The 15,037-nt window shown below is 47.4% G+C and overlaps 1 protein-coding gene across 1 annotated transcript in view; it reads left to right on the top strand.

Moving 5' to 3' along the window:
- HABP2 (hyaluronan binding protein 2) overlaps positions 1–15,037 on the top strand; it is a 35,934-nt gene that overhangs the window by 10,575 nt on the left and 10,322 nt on the right. Inside the window, exons 2-6 of the mRNA XM_033182320.1 lie at positions 4,276–4,312; positions 11,123–11,239; positions 12,708–12,815; positions 13,977–14,093; positions 14,854–14,973. Of these exons, the coding sequence (XP_033038211.1) occupies positions 4,276–4,312; positions 11,123–11,239; positions 12,708–12,815; positions 13,977–14,093; positions 14,854–14,973 (499 nt within the window). The remainder of the gene's footprint in view (positions 1–4,275; positions 4,313–11,122; positions 11,240–12,707; positions 12,816–13,976; positions 14,094–14,853; positions 14,974–15,037) is intronic.

Genomic DNA, 15,037 nt, shown 5'->3' with positions numbered 1-15,037 from the left:
GTGCAAGTCGCAGGAGTAAGCGTTCTTTCCTTGTCTCTGGGGTAAGAGTTAATGGAATGATGGAATGAAAGGAGGCAAATACTGTGTCCACCCTTCCCACCTGCCATCATCCAGGTTAGTTTCAGGGATCTGGATACAGGCATAAGTAATCCATTCTCAGCCGGGACTTTCCCATATGGTCCCCAAATATCCAGCCCGGTGCTGGGCTACCAGTTTCCACATTGCACCACGGCCGCTCTCTGTGGGTGGACACTGTGGGTCACAAAATGAGTGACTTGCTTCAGATTCCGGCGACCGCCTGACAGGCAGCCCAAGCCGCACATCAACTTCAGGCTCCCTGAGAGCCCAGCCCAGGAAGTCTCAGCTTTCTTTTTGTTTGGTTTCCCTCCGAGCGCCAGCTCCTAGGAAGGACACGTCTGCCACCTGCTGGCTGTAGGCAGCATGGCACCCGGCTGTCCCTCAGGCTCCAGCTGGAGCCAGGATGTGCAACGCTGGCCCAGGTGCAGGTCCTGGAGGGCCCTTCCGTGCTGGATCCTGAGGAAGGATGTCCCTCAAAGTCTTCTGCCCACTTCTTAGGGCATGGCCCATCCTATGCAGTTCAAAGAGAAGAATTCGTAGGGAATCTCCTCAGGACTGGGTGGAGACAGGTCTAGACAGACGGGCCCTGCCCTGAGAAAGGCACGGCAGGGAGAAAGGACCAGTACTAAGGCCCAGATGACTGGAGGTGATGAGGGTGAGATTGAAGGTGGGGTAACCTTTGTCCTTGAGGTCTTAGTGTATTAGTCCATTCTCATGCTGCTAATAAAGACATACCCGAGACTGCGTAATTTATAAAGAAAAAGAGGTTTAATAGACTCACAGTTCCACATGGCTGGGGAGGCCTCACAATCATGGCAGAAGGTAAAAGACACGTCTTACATGGTGGCAGGCAAGACAGTGTGTACAGGGGAGCTGCCCTGTATAAAACCATCAGATCTCATAAGACTTAATTACTATCACGAGAACAGCACAGGAAAAACATGCCCCCATGATTCAATGACCTCCCACATGGTCCCTCCCATGACACACGGGGATTATGGGAGCTACAGTTCAAGATAAGATTTGGGTGGAGACACAGCCAGACCATATTAGGGTCCCCTCATGGCACCTCTCTGGCACTCACCCCCCAGAGGTACCCATTTTTGCCAATCCTTGTTCAAGCACCCTAGGCCCAGGAGCACCCCTAAGGCCTGAGCTGCCCTTCGTCTGCCAGGCGTCCCCAATACCAACCCCTACCCTCAGCCCCCAAACAGAACACCTGTCCCATCTCACTGCCTGCAGAAACAGGGTGTGGGGGAGGTGGTTAGCAAGGAAGTCATTAGACAGAGGCACAGTCCCAGATAACAAATGGCCTCTCTTTCTTTTTTTGCATTCCTTTCCCCCCACTAACATGTTATTTTGTAATTTTTCAAACCTACAGAAAAGTGGGAAGAATAATGCAATGAATATTCTTCATCAGATAGATGCCACAATTGTTAAAATGTCATTATAGTTGCTGTGTCTCTCATTCTCCTGTGTGTGTGTATAGTTGTTTTCTTTGTCTGTTTGTTTGCTGAATCATTTGCAAGTAAATTGCAGACATCACTCTAAATACTTCACCAAGCGTCTCTCTTTTTTTTTTTTTCAGACAGAGTCTTTCTCTGTCACCCAGGCTGGAGTGCAGTGGCACAATCTTAGCTCACTGCAAGCTCCGCCTCTCAGGTTCACGCCATTCTCCTGCCTCAGCCTCCCGTGTAGCTGGGACTACAGGCACCTACCACCACGCCTGGCTAATTTTTTGTATTTTTAGTGGAGACGGGGGTTTCACTGTTAGCCAGGGTAGTCTTGATCTCCTGACCTCGTGATCTGCCCACCTCAGCCTCCCAATGTGCTGGGATTACAGGCATGAGCCACCACACCTGGCCACCATCTCTTAAGAATAAGTACATTTTCCTACAGAACTGCAATGCCATTGTTTACTCTCAAGAAAGTCAACATTGACACAATAATATTGTCTAATATGTCTATATTAAAATTTCCCATTTGTTTCAGTGTCTTAGTCCATTTTGTGTTGCTACGAAGGAATACCTGAGGCTGGGTGATGTATTTTTTTAAAAAGAGGTTTATTTGACTTGGATTTCTGAGGGCTGGAAAGTCCAGGACTGGGCAGCTGCTTTTGGAAAGGGCCTCAAGCTGCCTCCACTCATGGCAGAAGGGAAAGGGAAGCCAGTGTGCAGAGATCACATGGCAAGAGGGGAAGCAAGAGGGAGAGGTGGAGGTGCCAGGCTCTTTTTAACAACCAGCTCGCCTAGGAACTAATAGAGTGAAATCTTGCTTACCCTGAGGGAGAACACTAATCCATTCGTAATGGATCCACCCCTACGAACCAACATTGAGGCCCCACCTCCAACACTGGGGATCAAATTTCAGCATGAGGTTTGGAGAGGACAAATATCCAAGTCAGCACAAACCACAGCACTCAATGTCCTTTATGCCATTGTTTTTAAATCCGGGATCCAACTAAGAGTCACACACTGCATTTCCTTGCCATGTCCTTTACTAAAAATACAGTCTTCCCGTCTTTTTTTGTCTTTTGTGGTGTTGACATTTTGCTGGAGGCTAGGCTAGGTGTTTTGTAGAATGTCCTGCAATTTGAACCTCACAATTTGGATCTGTCATGTTCCTCATGAGTAAATTCAGGGTAAGCATTTTTGCCAATACTATCTGTTGATATCGTACATCCTCAGTACATCGTATTCGGATGCATTATTCCTTTTATTTTTCTTTCCTAATGTATCACCTACCTACTTCCCAAAATCATGTAACAAAGACTACAGGAAAACAGAAAATTAGAAATTCTGCAGAGGGTAGAAGCAGCGAATATACCAAACTGCCTAGCTTGATGTATCTCGTTGATCTCAGCTTTCTGGCAGCCAAGACCCAAAAGGAAAGCTGTCTGGTGGTAGAACTCTTATTTCTTTAAATCAAGGTTCAGCAAACTTTGTTTGTGAAGTGTCAGATAATAAATATTTGGGGTCATACATTCTCTCTACAAAAGCAGCCATAAACAAACAGGCATGGTTGTTTTCCAGTAAAACTTTGTTTACAAAAACACAACTGCTAGACTTGGCCCAAGGGCCCTTATTTGCTGACCCCTGATTAAAGTGGAAGAGCGTACTCCAGGTATTACATGAGTAAAACTTTCTTTTTTGGGTTGAGTACTGCATATTAAAGGAACTCTTCATATCATTATTTATTTATTCAGCAAACCTTTTTGAGGAATGCCATGTGCCAAGCTCTATGCTGGGTATGGGGCAATACATCAATGACAAAACAGATAACATCCCTGCCTTTCTGGAGGACAGAGTCTGATGTGAGAGACAGGTGACACGAAAATAAATAAATGTAAAGCTATGCACTGCAGTAAGGATCATGGAGGGAATAAACAAGTGCAGTGACAAAACAATGAGGACAGGGAAATGTTACATTGATGGGATATTTCGGGGAAGATGACGTTTAAACTGAGACCTAGCGAAGGTCATGGAGGAGGGCTTCCAGGCAGCAACAATTGCCAAGGCCCTGAGGTGGGAGGAATTTAGCGTGTGCCATTTGAAGCCAGGTGTGGCTGAAGCTTAGTAAGGGGCAGTGGGAGGGAGGAGTGTGGGAGGAGGTTTGTAGATCATGGCAGGTGTTTGCATTCTACTCTAAGAACAATGGGAAGCCACTGGGGAGTTTTAAGTGTCTGTTCATCCCCAAATCCCCAGGAACTGTCACCTGAAGAAATCACCTAGATTTCAGCACGAATTCCAAATCCTACCACAGCTACGTGACCTCCGAGTCCAAATTTTCTCATCTGTAAACAAGGCTGATGCAAGCCTCTTCATAGGGCTGTTATAAGGATGAAATGCAGCAGTGCGTGATCAGGCAGGGAGTAGATGAAACTCACTGCAACTGACGAGCACGCCAGTACCTGGGCAGCTGTGTTCCAAAGCAAGGACGGGGCAGACAAGCGACACGACCCCCTGCTGTGGAGAAGGACAATGCTTCAGTGCTCAGTGTGCATAGGTGGTGGTGGGGGGGGGTGTGTATCTTCAAACAGACCCCATCCCCCTCCCTTCAACCTCCATCCCAGCCACAACCATCAGAAAGCACACAGTGCACCTGCACCCCATACGGTCTCCCCTGGCTGACACCTGAGGAACGCGCCCGCCCGAGCCCCGTCTCAACACTGATCTGCTATGTTGTTTTGTTTTTCAGTCCTCCCTGATGTCTTTATTGGAAAGCCTGGACCCAGGTGAGTGAGCTGATCTCCTAGGGGCTTCCCACCAATCCCAGGCTGGTTCTGGGCTGGAGAAAAGGAGGCCTAAGTATGGAAGTGTTGGAGGGACCCCAGGGTTCAACTGGCTCCACGGTGTCACAGGCACCTTTGAGAACTTGCCCTCAAAATGTGTGCACCCATAATGCTTCATGTAATTTTGAGTTTCCTGTGGACACCACTGAGCCCTGGCTCAGGGTCCCAAGGGAAATACTGCCTACGTAGTTAAAATCCTTGATTTTATAAAGAAACTGAAGCCCAGAGAGGGGAAGCAATTTACTCCTGGCCACACAGCGAATTGGAGGCTAAAATGAGGTGAAAGGCCAAGGCAAAGCAAGGGTGAGATGGGATCATGCCTGGCTCCGGGGAGGCCGGCCCTGTGCCACACTCATCCGCTCCACCTCTTTCTGTGGAAGGGCGGCCTCCAGGCTGACCTGGCCTGGTGATACCCTCTCACCAGCACCTCTGCCATTGTCCCCTCAGGTTTGCTTCCTCAGGCTGAACGCGTCTACCACCCGGCGGGTCCTGTAACTTCACACAGGCTCTCTGTCTCACAGACTCACTCTCCTATCGTCTCCCTTTCTCGTGTCCTCGGCCTTGTGCCCACAGCATGCACAGGCTAGGCAGGGCCACTCCTTCCACATCATCCACTCCTGGTCCTTTGGCTCTGGGTTCGAGTCTCCCTTTGCAGCTCTGAGCCCCGGGTGAGAAAATTCTGCTCACCACTCCATCTGGCCAGAGGCCAACATCCCCACTGGTAGAGATACAGGCTGGTCACCCATGGAGCGCCATAGCCAGGCAGACAACACACAGAGACTGTGGCCACATCTGAACCTTGAATCAGGGATTTATTTGGCACGAAGATAGCAGTAACTGGGCCAAATTCAGTTTGACAGTCAATATTCTCCAGCAGCAAACCCCTGGATGGGCAGAAAGATAAGGCCAGGTCTTTGTTCTGTCCCAGGTGCTCCACGGGTATTTGTGGAGTTGAGGAGAAGTGTATATGGGCATGGCGTGTGGGGTTTTGAGAAAATCTGTGTCTTTTTCCAACACAAAGGCTTTTCAATGACATCTAGTTCAGTTCCTCCAAAGGCATGTATTTCAGAGAGTTATTCCCTAGCTGACGGTCACACCACCACTCACACAAGGAGTCCAGGGAGGAGCTGAGACCAAGGGACTGGAAGGGTGGCCTTTTCCCCAGCCTTGAGCACAAACTGCTCAGGCACCACTGAAGGGGATCCTTGGGTCTGATTTTCAGGGATACTGGGCTGTAGAAGCTACGGGGTGACACAGTGGAAGAAAAAGCAGTGCAGAAGACCCAAAGGCCCTTGACTTTACTGCCAGCTGCCAGAAAGTTGTAAGAGACATCTTCAGTGAGTTCATGACACCCCGGAATTGTGCAGTGAACAACTCGAACAACTGTAAGCAGTGGCCCTACCGAACAGAGATCATGGAAAGGGAGTGGAGTTAGCCTATGTGTCCATAGATTTATAGCTTTAATCAAACAGACTGGGAGCTACAGGGTCAGATTTGATCTGCCAACAGGAAGAACTTTCTCACCATCAGAGTTGTCCAGAAATCTGAATGGGCCATTGGTTTCTCAGGAGGTAATGAGTTTCCCATCACTGGAGGCTTTTTAAGCACAGGCTGAAAAACCACTTATAGGGAGTGAAGAGTATTGAATTTAACTCTCAAGAAACTGGGCCCTACAAGAACTCTGCCAACAGCTTCAGGCAGTTTGGTGTGTGCATGAGCAGACCCCGAAGCAGACTGCTCCTGGGATCCAGAGTCCATCTTGAGATGTCATAGCCTCCGAGGAATGGGCTGAGATGTCGAGGTTGGGCCTTTTTGCAAAGAGTAGATTCAGTTTAAAAACATCCCTGCTCAGTATCTGACTTAACCTTTCAAAGGAGTTGTGCTTTGATGGTATTTGTCAGCTCCCTGCTGGCTCTAGACAACCGTGTGGCGAAGGAGACCCCACGCTCGTGCCCACGGGCAAGCTGCTTCTTTGGTTGGTCTTGCTGGAGACAGCGCATGGTGAGGGCCTTGCTGGAGTAGAAGGTGCCCAGTCCACAGTCCCCAGTGGGTGGTGGAGGAGGTAGCCAGCAAACAGCACAGACTCTGCCCATCTCCCCAAAGCAGGTGCCACGACAGCCAGCAGGCCTGTGGAAATGCCTCTTCAAAGCTGGCTTGGCTCTGCCCAGCAATGCAGGCTGAGCCCATCCATCAGCTGTCCTACTGCCTGCCAGCGAGAGTCTCTGCTGGGCTTGCCCCGCCAGCCAGATTGGAAGCGTCAAATGCAGGCCGACAGGTCTGGGGTTTGGAGGAGGCCCTCGGAGGAGCCGTCTGTGCCACAGTGATGGATGACGCCAACAGGGACGACATTCCAGGGATTTTGATTCCGTTCCACACATCTGGCAAGCTCCTTAACCAGAGCAGCTGCAAAGCCCCCATCGCAGGAACTCTGAGCATTTTCTGAGAGACCCCGAACATGGACCAAGTTAATCCTGGTCAAGGGACCCAGAACATGAGCTTAAGAAGGTTTCCCAATGTATGTTACTTCCTGAAAGCTAAAACCCATGGAGTGTCATGAAACCCAAACCTATAAGAGGTTCCAGGATCGTAAAAAGGCACATAAGACTTGGAGTTAGGTAGACCTGGGTTATGATGTCATCTCCTTTGGCCTTCATTTTTCCTTATCTGCAAAATAGGACCTGTGCCATAGGGTTGCTTTAGGGTGAAGTAGGATTGTGGGTAAGCACATTTATTTAGTTTAGTGTCTGATATTTAGAAAATACTCAGTACATTATAACCTATTATTAGGATAATTTGGCTTAACTCAGGATACTCTCGTGATCCTTCCTGATAATTTCTAGAAACAGACTCTGAAAACTAGACAAACCCACAAGAATTTCTTTTCATTCCTGATAGAAAATGCTCGAACACCTGCCCCTTTCTTTCCCAAAGCTCTTCCCTTTTCTGTAGCCTCGAGAAACTTACAAATAATCTATGTTTAAACCTGAACTGTTTTTCTACAATCTACCAGTGGCACCAAAATATATGTCAGGCTGCTGTGCCTCTCTCCCCAGGAAAATATGTGGATGAGTTTCTAGATTTCTACAGAGTTCATCAGGTATTTTCTTTGCCAAGTACATTTGACCCATTTCTCACACAGTTTCTTACTGAAATTCCCTATTTGCTCTGCTTTAAGCAGGCACCATCTTTTTGGCCAGCAAAGCTGCATGCAGGCCAATCAGAAGGCAGGAAGGCTTGACCACTAAGGGAAAAATAAATCTGTCAATCACATACATTAACTACAGGTAGGACTTTGTGCTGGGCACTCTGGGGTTAAAAGAGGAATGGAAATGGCCCTTCCTCTTAATAAACTATCTAGTTGGAGGAAACAAATAAGATAGACCAAATACCCAAGATAGAGGTGCCATCTGAGATCCAGCTATGATACTTAAAACTCTCCAGCCAACTGGGCCACAGAGGAATGTTCTTGTATCTAAAATTCTTAGCCCATTAGCAATCTAATATCAATCAAGTCCTGTGTGTCGGTTTGTTATTATTGCATAATACACTACCCCAAACTTAGTAGCTTAAACCACTGACCATATATTTAGGTCACAATTCTTTGGATTGACAATCTTGGCTGGGTTCAGCTGGGCAGTTCTTCTGGGCTGCGTCAGGCTCAGTTGATCCTGACTGGGCTTGCTCATGTGTCTGCAGAAGCTGGCAGATTGGCTGGTGTCTTATCTTGCTGAATATTGACTGGGCTTTCTTATGTGTCTGAGGCCTCAGCTAGGACCACTAGGCCAGCTGTTGTCCACGTGTTCTCATACGCTCTTGCAGAATAGGCCAAACTGTTCACATGGCAGTCACATGGGTCCAGGATCCAGAGAGAGAGAGAGTCAAGAGAGAGCAAGACTTCTTGGGGCCCAAACCCAGGCTCTGAGCTGGCATACCATCCTTCCATCACACATGCTATTGACCAAAGCATGTCATAAGGTCAACCCAGAACCAAGGGCAGGGAAACTGACTCAATCTCTTGGTGGGAGAAGCTGAAAAGTCACATTGCAAAGGGTATGGGTACAGTGGGGGTGGAGAATCAAGGGCTATTTTTGTCATCAGATTGGCTCATACCAAGGCAGAGTTTCACTGTGGAACTTGAGGGCACTAGGCCTAGACTTGGTCGCTTCTAGTTCCCTCACCTCTTCACTGCTCTTTAATCTCCTTCCTTAGCTGGCTTTCATCCCTTACCCAACCTTGGCTGGAGGCTTCCTTGAGGGCAAGGCCACATCCTACTCTTATTTGTATAACTCTCCACCATTCCCAATGCCATCCTGCACCTGGCATAACACTTGGTCCATTGTAGGTTCACAAGACAAGTTACTTACACAGACAATAGGATTAAGTGCCAACATAATGGGAAAGACAAAATAAGGTTTAAGCCTGGAAGTGGAGAAACCCTCTCAGATGATGCTCCGATAAAGCACCTTCGAATCACATGGCAGCCCATCCCAAATGGAAAGGATCTTGGTGACTTTCCTTGCATATCCACCAGCTAGTTGGCTTCTTCCACCCTGGCTATCTGGGGCCACTGAGCTCTGCTGGCTCTATCCATCTCCACTGAGGCCCACAGGCCCTAGAGAATAGGAAGCCTTTCTTAGCAGGAATATGATTCAAAGCCTATGTATTTTATTTCTTCTTTGGCTTCACTGAGAGGTGAGCAGACCTTGTTAATAGGTCTGGATTCAAGTCAAAATCCTCTAACAGACATGTCATTCATCCCTCGTCACCTGGAAAAGTCACACCATACCATCTACATTAGAATCTTCCCCATTTCTAAATATCTGCAAAAGAAGTAATTCTTAATGGCCATGCCAAGATTAGCCGATCTGACTGCCAACCTGTGGGAGAGATGGGAGAAATTACAGAAACAACCTAAAGGGCACTTATCTATAACCGCCTGTTAGAAAACAAAAATAAACTCTCCAAAGAAAAAGAAATAACTAAGCAATGCAATCATCTCATTGCCAAACCCCATTGTCTCTCCTAAATGTCAGTTTGAAATCTTTCATGTCAAACTCAGAAAAACATTTTTTTTCTCACTTTCTCCCTCTCTTTCTCTGCTTTATCACGCTAGATGGAGGAAAACTTTATTTGCTCCAGGAAGACAATGGCCTTATCTTCAACCTGGATCCTCAGCCCTAAAAAGGTGGCCTCCCCCGGGAGCATTTTCATAGTGGGGAAAAGCAGTTCGGGAGAAATAATGAGCAAGCCAAGGGAGTCTTGACTTGACACTGTGATAAGTGAGGTGAAACTTTGGCAAGAAACCAGAGTTGGCGTATTCAAAAAAGAAATAAAAAGCTAGTTCCATTTTAATGGGAAATATAAAACAGCCATTGTGCAAAAGTCGATTTTTCAAAAGCCAGAGAGATAAAGACTCTAACAGAATGACTGAGAGACGAGTAAGATAATGTGGTTGATAATCAGGCTTAGGTAAAGTGCCATCCTCCAAGCCATCAGCTGGCTCCATAGGAGTGCCTTTTCAAGTCAGCTATCTGCATTTGCTCCCGCCTCATTATCATATGCATCTCTGGACAGCTTCCTTGCAGCTTCAACTTGCCGACTTGCCATACTCCCGCCGGCTGGAGAGAGCAAAGTCAACCTGACTTTCTTCAAATCCCAAACTTCCACAGACCTACCAGCCACAGAGCTACCAGGATGACCCCACAAGGCCCCAGAGAACAAAGAGCTTGAGTCCAGCTAACCTTACACGTACCTGTTTTTTCCCCAATGACCAGTCTAGTGTAAGGTTTACAACCGTAGGCAAGATCCATAAACTTTTACAAGGTTATCCTTGGGAAATTCCTAATGGGCAGGCTGGATACTCAATGGGGATGGTGGGACACGTTTTCCCAAGGGCAAGTGTGGGAATATCCGAGGCAATGTAAGGCACCAGTTGAAACAGTTAAGTGCTGTAGCTGAACCAGTGAGATTTAGGGGTTATATGGAGACAAACTGCCATAGTTCATATCCTGCACTTTAGTAGCTATGTGACCTTGGCCGAGTTACTAGATCTCTGTCAGCCTCAGGTTTCTCAACTTAGAGTGAACAATACACCTCCTAGATTTTTATGAAAATGAAGTTAGGCGATGCATGTGAAGTGCTTAGCACAGGGCATGGTACATAGTAAAGGCTCAATAAATGTTATCTGTTAAAATGACTCTGTAGATACTGCTTGGGAGTAGTTTGATGCCATGATCAAAAGGAAAATGATGAGTTTTCTTTGATTTCATTCAACTTGGTGACAAATGAAGTCCCATCAAGAAATATTATTCACAGGATAAGCCAACCAGGCACTCAAGTATAGCGTAATCTGACCCCGGGCAGACCCCATGTAGGACCCTGTAGATGTGCTAGGTCCCAGTCCTCTTCTTGCTGTTCAAAGATGAGAAAACCAAGACTCGATAATACAGTTGGCTTACCCAAGGTCAAGGGAGTAGAAAGCTGGGACTTGGCTTCTTCTCTTCACTTCCAATCAGGTGCTCATGACCCTGCTAAATGTCAACACCACCTTGCCTGGTCATAACATCCCCCAAGTGAAAAGATGCAAAGCCTGAGCCCTCTTTTCCACTCCCCTCACTGTGCAGAACTGGAGAGACACATGATTCCTCCTGCAGGACTTTGAATTCTTTGGGGAAAAGGTGTCCAACTAAATAAAATGCTGACCTATTTAAGTAGAATGATTAGTATTTCTTCTGTCCTGTTACCACCATGCAGACTGGACCCCTGACCAGTATGACTACAGCTACGAGGATTATAATCAGGAAGAGAATACCAGTAGCACACTTATCCACCCTGAGAATCCTGACTGGTACTACACTGAGGACCAAGCTGGTAGGTACCAAATCTCTTTCAGGGACTCTCCTGGGAGAAGGACAGAGGGGAGTGTACATGGGACCACATGCAAGGGCCTCTCTCTCCTCCTCTCTGACCAGCATTGTAAAATAGCTATGGAAGAAATTATGTGGACTGGCTTTTCTTCTGTTAGATTCATATGCTGTGAGGACTGGGGAGGTTCTTAGAGACCATCTCCCCTACCCTCAAATGACAGATGAGGTAAGTGAGGCTAAGAGAGGAGCTGACTTGGCCAAGGTCATGCAGCAAGTTAATGCAACATTGTCCAGGTTTCCTGATGCTGTGAATAGCAGCTGTGTTCAAAACCATTCCCATATCTTAGATTACAGGTCAGACCCTAAGGATGCAGGAAGTCCATGTCAGCCTTGAGCACCAGACTGTAGCATGTGCACATTCAGCTTTGGGACTTTCCTTCCCTCCTGCCTTTTCCAGGACTTTTCCTTCCCTTTCAACTTTTTCTTTCTCCCTTCACTCTTTAGAAGCTTTCCACAGTTGTTAGATCGTGTGTGTGTGTGTATTCACACACATGTGCTCCTACCACACTTGTTTTTATTTTCGTGGCTTCTTAACCCCAGCAATGGGACAGAAAAGAAAATAAGAAGCTGGGTCCAAGCAATGCCATGTGACTAAACCAGGAGAAGGAATGGAAAGCACTTAGCAGCTGGAATAAAAGCTGTGTAACTGTGCAAAGTGGCCTGGAAGGCAGGGCCAAGATACAGGGCATGGGGGAACATCAGAAGGGACCATCAAAACAAGAGCAGGGCCCAGGGATCCTAGTTCCTGAACCAAAGGACAATGTGTGTGAACAGAAGGATAAAGAATTCCCCAAGGGAAGATCCATTCAGACAACCATGAAAGCCACAGGCACAGATGAAATATGACAAAATCTAACTGAACAAGTAGTTGAAGAAAGATGAAGGCCACTGGGTCATTTCCTCCTCGCCGCCAATTCTTCTGTCACCCTCTTGCCTTTGGTCTTCTCTCCTGATGTTCAGAAAGCTTGCGTTTCATTAGGGGTGGGTTTTCTTTCCCCACTCCTGACCTCCACCCCTGGGCACTGGAAGTAGGGGAGGTCTTCAGGCTTGTGAAATACCTTCAGCATCAGAGACAGACCCTGTGGCACTCCCAGCAAGACTGGGAGGAGAAAAACACTGATGAGGGAAAAGGGGAGTTTCTCAATGAGAAAGGCCCCATCCAAAGCCAGGCCGAGGGGAGACAGTCGTGGTTCCTTCTTGCCTCTCCTCTCACTAACCTGAATCCCTTTCTCTGGTCAGGTGACTGCAATTTTCCTTGCTGTTTAAGGACAATGTATGTTTTCCTGCTTTCCCCAGTTTCTGGCTTGGTAGTACTCTCTCATTTGGGGCAGGAGACTGAAATTAGATGAAAAAGTGGGGGACTTCTCACCTGCCATTCCTTACTGACATTGCCTTCTTGTCATGTGTCTTAGATCCGTGCCAGCCCAACCCCTGTGAACACGGTGGGGACTGCCTCGTTCGCGGGAGGACCTTCACATGCAGCTGCCTGGCCCCTTTCTCTGGGAATAAGTGTCAGAAAGGTGGGTGCATCATCACTAGATCCACTCTTTCCTCTGAGTTAAACAAGAAGTGGTCCTTTCTGTGTCAGAAAGCACTGCATGATGCCATGGAAAGGATTGTAACTGCAAATACTGTATCATGCATAGTGGATTCCTCTGCAGGGTCCCAGGCAGCCTCTCACTGGATCCTCACCCCTGCACTGTGAGATGGAACTAGTACATCCATTCTCCAGATGGGAAGATTGAGGGTGAGAGGGGATAAGAGCTGGACTTTAACCAAGATGTATTGCAAACTCAGGACTTTATACTTAGAGTGTTTTGTCTAGCTGCAACAGAGCAATGTTGTCCTCAAATGGGAGAGCAGGGAGGATCTCAGGGCACATGAGACCCAACCCAGTCAGAGAAAGGTAACCCAGAGAGTGAGGGCATTTGACCAAGGTCACACAGCTGGCTAGGTGTAGAGCAGAAATTAGAGCCCTCGTGCCTGACTTCTGGCCCATGCTCTTTCATTCTGCCATCCTCACTGTGTCTGCTGTTAGTGAACTCTTGTGGGCATAACATGAGGCCGTGGAATAAAGCTTCAAGAATAGGACTCCTAGGGGCTAATTGTACCCCTAGAGAAAATCTGGATTCAGGCTGCTCTAGCAACTATCTTACTTGGTGGAAGGCAAGGGGGGTCTTAGGTGTATGTATGGCTTTGTGGTTGACTTCTTCCCTTGGTGTCCTCTTCACTTGTTCTTTTCATTTTCAATCCTGCAATTTCTTCAATAAATTTTTCAGGGTGGTTGAGAATATCGAGTATAAACACAGTGTCTGGGCTTACTCAACTTCTCAGAAAAGTAACAAAACTGCAAAAGCATTCTGAAGTTAGCTAGAAAATGGAGGGACTAAAATTGCAGCTCTGTTTGTTGAAGGTGTAACAATTATCAATGTTTTTATTAAGATAGAAAAATTAAGACTATGGGCATGGGAAACAACGTGGGAGACAATCCGCTATGACCCCAAAATTAGACAGAAGTCTTGTCCTGGCGTAGCCTAGTGTTTCAGGACCACGGACAAGGCTACAAACCCTGTCAGTCATCCCATCCCCAAACATTGTATTGTACATGTATCCCTCTAAGGAAAATGTGCCCCAAAGAGTGTCTTATGTTTTGCCCCCACTTCTCTATGGATCTCCTACAGTGCAAAACACGTGCAAGGACAACCCATGTGGCCGGGGCCAATGTCTCATTACCCAGAGTCCTCCCTACTACCGCTGTGTCTGCAAACACCCTTACACAGGCCCCAGCTGCTCCCAAGGTAAGTGGTGGAGGCCCCTTCAACGCTAGGCTCTCTGTGCCCTATTTTTTACCTGCACCCTTCTGCATGGAAGGCCAGATGCACCTGATGTTTTTGTGGCAGGCATCCAAGATGGTCCCTTTCCCTAGGATTTCTAAAGATTAATTATCCCTGGATTGACTCAATTTAGTGGGAGTTGACTGGTCTGTGTCCCTTCCCATCCAAAAAGAATCATCTTGAAACTCAATTCTTCCAGGAAGTAGACCCTGTTCTATTCCTGAGGGGACCAAGTAGGAGAATGAATACATATTGAGTCCCTGCTGTGAGGCAGGCATTGTCTCAGGAAACATACGTTCTCTTTTGCATTCTCCAAAAACACCTCAAGGAAGAGTCTTACAGATGAAAAGCCTGAAATGTAGACAGGTGAACTCATTTGCTCATGGCCACATGGGTATCAGCAGGCAGAGATCTACCTAGCTCAGACGGGACCCAGCACTCCTGCTCCAACCATGCTTCTTCATTTTCTTACTGAGTAGCCCATCTACTTAAGTGCACTTAGTCTTGGCCTCCAGCCATATTGCTTCAACCACGTTAGCTCACGTTCTTAAGGCTTCTGTGTACACTTACTAGAGAGTCAGTGGATCTGTCTTTCCCCTCTGGTGACCCACCTTTTGTGAAAGGATGGACACCAGTAGAATGCCACCAATGTCTCCTTATCATCTCAGATGTGGGCTGCAACTCCTTCTGAAGAGCCTTCCTGGCCCCATTCCTTTGTTCACAGTGGTTCCTGTGTGCAGGCCAAACCCCTGCCAGAATAGTGGTACCTGTTCCCGGCATAAGCGGAGATCCAAGTTCACCTGTGCCTGTCCTGATCAGTTCAAGGGGAAATTCTGTGAAATAGGTATGGGTCTCTGCCACCACCTCATCAGGGCCACAAGTGAGGCCTCTGGAACCCTTTTCTCTCC

Source organism: Trachypithecus francoisi, unplaced genomic scaffold (genome assembly GCF_009764315.1).
Source record: "Trachypithecus francoisi isolate TF-2019V2 unplaced genomic scaffold, Tfra_2.0 Contig01579, whole genome shotgun sequence".
Lineage (NCBI taxonomy): Eukaryota > Metazoa > Chordata > Mammalia > Primates > Cercopithecidae > Trachypithecus > Trachypithecus francoisi.
This window is presented reverse-complemented; position numbering and strand designations above follow the sequence as displayed.